Source organism: Xiphophorus hellerii, chromosome 23 (assembly GCF_003331165.1).
Source record: "Xiphophorus hellerii strain 12219 chromosome 23, Xiphophorus_hellerii-4.1, whole genome shotgun sequence".
NCBI classification, from domain to species: domain Eukaryota; kingdom Metazoa; phylum Chordata; class Actinopteri; order Cyprinodontiformes; family Poeciliidae; genus Xiphophorus; species Xiphophorus hellerii.
In genome coordinates, this window is record NC_045694.1 from 13,490,818 (window position 1) to 13,497,282 (window position 6,465).

The 6,465-nt window shown below is 36.8% G+C and overlaps 1 protein-coding gene across 1 annotated transcript; it reads right to left on the reverse strand.

Annotated features, from left to right (window-relative positions):
- Positions 1-575: 575 nt before the first annotated feature.
- gm2a (ganglioside GM2 activator) lies at positions 576-6,164 on the reverse strand. The gene is made up of 4 exons (XM_032555549.1): positions 5,934-6,164; positions 4,370-4,522; positions 2,764-2,946; positions 576-2,108 (listed from the first exon to the last, which is right to left on the reverse strand). The coding sequence occupies exons 1-4, from the start codon at positions 6,051-6,053 to the stop codon at positions 1,953-1,955; spliced, it is 612 nt and encodes a 203-aa protein (XP_032411440.1). The 5' UTR covers positions 6,054-6,164; the 3' UTR covers positions 576-1,952.
- Positions 6,165-6,465: the final 301 nt, after the last annotated feature.

The following is a 6,465-nucleotide window of genomic DNA, read 5'->3' on the forward strand; positions in this document are numbered from 1 at the left end:
CATCTGCAGGCCACTTGTTTCTGAGACGGGAAGCAGGAAGCACACTGAATCGACTGCAGCCGCAGCATTTTAACCAGGGAGATTGTGATAATGTGGCCTCACTTAGAGCCCAACCACAGCATGTGTACAGCAGATACACCGCCGACATATTAACAGTAACTGCCTAGTGTTTTATTGGAGTTGAAAACTGCATCAACGTAAATCTCAGGATTGAAAAGTGCAACAAATGTTACTAAATATTCTCTGGTTTTGCTGTTCTTAGCTGCCACAGGTGGACTTCAGGCCAGGTAAATCAAATCATTTAAGCAGTCATTCTATTCATCTACGAACCAAAAGAAAATAACATCCTGTCAGTCCAGCAGATCTTATCTGCTACTATTGTGCACTTCGTCATTTTCCTCCTTTTGTTTTCTGAATTGTTTGTTGCTTCCCTATAATATCCAATCTTGCTGTAGTCCTTAAAACTGATTTTTATGGTAAAATGTTATCAAAATAATACACTCTCATGAAACGGAAGCAGTGATGATCCAGTTGTGTTGTTTGGTCATCTTCCGTGGACATAAAACAGACAAAAATTTGGAGAAAAAATATTTGTGTAATTCTTTGTTGGGAGGCTGTGAAATACTCCCACCGTGTGGTGAAACAGGCAACTGCATCTTTTAAGACTCAAACGCCGCAGGAGCTTTAGTGTTGGTTACTTTAAATAAATAAAAAATCTTAAGAAAAACAGGTAGACTGTGCGCATGTGCAAATATAACAGTATGATTATTTACATAATGAAAAACAAACTTTATATTTTCCTAAATTATATAAAGGCAGAATTGTCTTGGAATTTGTTCTAAAAAAAAAAAAAAGAAGGAACTTGGCTAAAACTACCAGCTACAATTAAAACCTATTTACTATATGTTGGCCACTAATAGATTTGTTAAAATCGTTTCCTCAACAAAATAAAAGAAATAAGACATTCTCACCCAGGCATAAAAACATAAAATCACTTTCATTTTGCCTTCTTGATGCTTCAGAAATAAGAGTAAGACACAATTATACTGTGCAAAAAAACATATTTATTAAAATATAGTATTTTAATGAATATGGCAATTTTTTCAAGCTTTTGTTTACTGTTGGAATGATTTTGCTTTAACATTATAAGGAGAATATTTAAAATGCCGTAAAATGTGCATATGACCACAAAATAAAGTCTTTTGTTTTTTAAACCAAGTCTTAATGAAGAAAAAATGACCTCATTCTTTTACCTGAGATGATGCAAACTAAACAAGAGATGTAATGTTGCCTCAAACACTGGGATTTGTGTGTGCAACAATATGACCCATGTTTAAGTTTATTATACTACTATGTTTACAGATTTAGTCAAATAGTCCACAGACTCCCACTTAAGTTTTCATTATTGTTCTGTTACTCTAATCTTAAAAAAAAGAAAAAAACTTGTTGAAGAAAGAAAAAAATCTTAACATTTTTTAACAAACTGGCCAAAAGTTGTGCAGAATGAATTAAACTGCACAACTTGGTTTTTGTTAACTGTTAAAAATATAATCACAGTCTTTTTGAGCTGAAGAAAAAAGAAAAACTTGTGCCACTGAATAGAAAAAAAAGGCAAATTTTCAAATAAAATGTAGCTTGTCACAAAAGTCAACAATAAAAATAGAATAAAAGGCTCATATGCAGAATGTAATTTTTCTTGAAAATGAAAGCATAGAATGAAACAAAAAAAGAAAGAAAAATCTAGCAAAACCTTGATTCTGTTTAAATGAAACACCGTCAGTAGTACCTAATCTGCTTACATGTGTTTGTTTTCCCCTGATGTGGGGAAACGACAGCTGCTGAAACATGGATCAAACATAAGATTAAAAGTTGACGCAACTTTCTAAAGCCTGTAGTTACATCATTTTTCTGTGCAGATAAACAGAAACATGAAGCTGCTGTGAATCATCTCCTCAGTTGGAGTGAATGGACAGAGACAGCTTGAGGCAGCCCAGCTCTTTGCCTCCACCTCCCAGGATTCCCTGAACTCTGTAGTTCCCATTGGTGAGCCAGTAAGGCAGGTCCATGTAAGGCAGGTAGAACTGAGACTGAGGCAGCGAGTAAGAGCCCTGAGGAGACACAGGAAATATAAAAATCAGAGGAAACTTGGTAACACTGAAGTTCAGTGTTACCTGACCTTTAACAGGTGGATCAGATTTCAGTATAAAGTGAGTATTTCCAGTGCTGATTGTTTCTTTTCTTTCTAACTTTTGTAAATCTCTCCATATGCTGGATATCAACTTTGAGACAAAGTCCTGACTGATGGTGATCCATTCTCGTTTTACTAGCATTTGGAGTTTCTCATAGCATTTATCATTCCTCAACCTGCTCTTTCAGAACCAATCACATGCTACCAATGCGGATAAGACCAGAGAAGTTTCCTCTTTTCACAGTTGCAAACTATTACTGTTCTCATTTTTGACTGACAATATAATTTTCACTACGTGACAATGCTCTCCATCTAGGTGCAAAACAAACAGACCTTCAACAGATTGTTCCTGTATTGCTGGGAGGAATTGTTGGTATCAGGATGCTTCCTTGTTACAGCTAAGAACAAGTGGACCGTTTTCAACCCTTTGTGAGATGCACTAATAATGTTTGCCATCAGGAGCAATATTTGTTTTAAACCTCTTGATCACTGAAACATTTTTTAATTTGCGTCATTAAACAATGATGCCAAAACTTAACCCAGGTTCAGTTTCTGTCGGTGAAAAGAAAACTCACCGCTTTGAAGGGGCAGTGGCAGGGAAGGCCGTAGGTGTGCAGCGGTTCGGGACAGTCCTGTCCCGGTGGGATCAGCTGGTTCAGAATTTCGCAGGCGTCCTTATAGTGACAACTGCCAAGCTGCTCCAGGCAGGGGATCTTCACCCAGAAACCCGCCACCTCCTTCTCCATGGTCACATTCACCTGCAAAAAAAAAAGGAGGTCAGAGTGAGATGCAAAAAGATTGACTTTAGTTTCAAACATGCACAAACACAAGAATAGCACCATAAACAACAGGATAACTGAACGGCATGAGTAATAAAGGTGTGGAGCTGAGCTGTTAAAGGATCAGTATTGTGTATTTTCCAGGCACATAGCACAATCAAGTAACTATGTAACCTTCAGGTTTTATAAAAATGCTGTACATATCAAACAAATTAAAAAAAATTTGACTTCACAATATGATACCTTGTAATTGGGTCTCTGTCTTTTTTAAAAGCTCCCACTCTTTCTGACACTACATTATCAGCACGTCTTCACAACAATGCTCCTCTATTTTCTCGTTTTTAGGAGTGTTGGACTGAGAAGTAGTTCATATGATCAGCTCAGCAGACATGCAGTTCCACCAGCTGTTTGCTAAGTGCCGCTGACCGCTAGTCTGGAGGAGCTGAGTGGGGAAGGCGTGGAGGAAAGGTGCTCAGTGGGGCGGAAGCTCAGCTGGAGACTGCAGCAATAAATGTAAAATCTCAATAAGTAGACTAAAAGCCATTTAAAACAAGGAACAACAAAATACAATATTAATTTTACCATACTTTACATTCACAACATGGGGAATAGATTTGTTTAATCTGTAAATAATAGGATCATCTTTTCTTGTCCCTTTATACAAACAGTTTCTTTAATACTTTGACTTGTTTCATGTTTTTGTGGGCAACCTCTACAAAATTAAGAGATTAACAGAAAAATTAATCCACAAATTCATAGAAGAAAAAAGAAGTTGAAAGTAGAAACACTAGTTTATATATTTACACTTTTTAAAAGTGTTTGAGTTGCTGTTTCAGGTCAGTGTACTCAAAAAAAAAAAAAAAACGCCAAACCTCTAATCAGCAAGCTCACATGATGATTGGGCAACAAATCTAGAGGCATCTGCTGAGACAAACAAAAATCTGCAAGCTGCAGGTAAACAGCTCTGCTTCTGTTGAGTAACTCAGTGTCTGAGGCTTTCTCACAGACTACATGCAACATGTAGTTAATGCTAAAACTGATAAACGCTGTCTTGTGGTTTACCAGAGAAATGAAGAAATGCTAGTGGTGCAGGCAGCTGACTGCACCACTTTAGTTTATTGCTGTTACAAAACTGATAAAGTTTTCTATTGTTTTACTATAAACAGTCTAATAGTCAGTGTCTAATCTGATCAGTGTGTAATCAGAACAAATCGAGAACCAAATATCTTCAGTGTTAGCAGTGACTGTTTTCATTGTCAGTGTGTGTTGCTGAGTCTCAGCTGCTGTTTTTATGATGTAACCAAACCAAACTGTGCTGAATGTCCCAATAACAAACATCTTGAAACATATGAAAGATTTTCAGCTGATTGTTTCAGGTTTGTGTTGCAGGACGTCAACTCACAGAAAGAGGGGAGGCGAGCTCGACCAACGTGGATCCAGACGCAGCGGCCGTCAGTGATCCCGGAATGTTGATGGGATCTGGAGACACAGTCAGGCTCTTTAGCACAGCCGGAGCGTCGGGCTGTCCGCAGTTTTTCCAGTCGAAACCCAAAACCTGCAGAGTGATCAAACAAACATTCACTTCTCTGTTTGTTTCTCTGCCAGAAAGCTCTAGCTTTATTCTTTAAACTAAAGTAGCAAAACTGAAATGTGAGATAAATCAAATGTATCTTCTTCTGAAGTTGCCTATAACAGTTTATTCATTTAGCTATCATTAATCTTCTTTTCCAACAATTGCACCAGGATTCTTAAGCAGCTTTAAAGAAGATATGACCATCTCATTTCAGATGTCAAACACAACACTAAACTTTAATTCCGATTTCTTAATACGGGGCATAAAAGATTTGTTAAAAAAATATTGGTTTTTTACATTAACTTCCATGCTAGACCAAAAAAAAACTGGAATAGTATTTAGGGATCCTATACATTATTAAAGGTTTACAACATGTTCTTTTCCATTGAAAATATTTCCAGAACTTCCAGCCAGTTTTTTTCCCCCAGATTTAAACAAGTTTATGAATAAATAAAAACTTTAACAGAATGTATTACACATATTTCTACAAATACCAGGGTTTGACTACAGTACCTGGAAGTAAAAAAAGAAATCCAACCTTTCTATTGTTAATGCATCACGCTAAATAACTATTTTTAATCCTTCAATGAACGATTTAAGCAATTTCAGTCTCATTGGCGCATTTCTCAGAACAGAATTGAAATTCTCAAAACTATTTATTCAATCTTCAAATCAATGTGTCACTTGTGCACATCAAAAAGCACCTTTGAGCAAAGTGCAAATGCTTTTGAACATCATGCAAGTGGTTATGCACAATTCTCTGCTTCTTCTCACATTTTCAATTGCTTTTGTCACGTTAATCAAAATGTATTAAACAGGTTTTTGTTTCATTTTCTCAACTTCCCCAAAATCTAAGCACAATTTCATTGCATAAGTCTTAACATGGCAAATTCTTGAACAAGTTACAATAATACAGCAATCATTTTGCAGCATGGAAAGGAAGACTGCACTGTAACCCCTGAAGGACTGCATGTACTTTTTTCTTTAAGGAGATTATTCTGTTTCATTTTGTTGCTGTTTTTTTGTTTGTTTGTTTTTTTGCTCTCTGCAGTCCTGTCTGTTCCTTTCTGCATCACATTAGGACAGCCTGTCAACAGATTACAGTAAAAGTACAAATTTGACTGTTTTATTTAAACACAGTGAAACAAGACATAACATTCTGGAGCACTGACGTGTTCATTGATACAGACGAACTAAGTATTTTGAGGAAGAAACTGGATTTTGCAGGTAATCCATGCTGTTTCACTGCTTCTACTAATTGTTTTGGGAAATGCACTAACCGTTTTTGAAAACGTCGAGAGGATGCATAAAAGCGACTGAGAAAAACTGTAAGAACTCGGGTGTAACCGTACAGAGATTTTTTTTTTTTTTTTTGACAAAGCAGAAAACTTACCTTTGCGCTCCTGACTCTCTTCATTTCAAAGGAGTCGCAGTTTGCCTGAAATACCACGGCAGCTAAAACCACCATCACGGCTACTGTCACCTTCAGACAGCCGGCCATCCTGTTCATCATTACGGCGGTAAATCCCGCTGCTCTGCGACGTTAAAGCGAGCCTCTCCACGGCCAGAGAAAGTCAGAATGCTTCCTGAGAGCAGCACTTCCGTGTTTACAACCGCCGCCTGAACAGACTGTCACGTGATCCATATCAGTCACGTGACGGACCGTAGTCTCGTTGAAAGTGGCGATGCATTTAGTTGGGTATTTATTTGCACAACATAACATTCCAAAGCATTACATTTCTGTACTAAAATACAACTTTTAAAATTCTCTGAGAAACGAATTTCTTTGTTATTCAAATTAAATCAAATTAAACATCATTGACATCTTGGAAATACCGTATATATTCAGTCTATATAATACATGGTTTAGACTTTTTTTTTTTACATTAATTAATTGACTAACGAAATTATTTGAATACAGATTA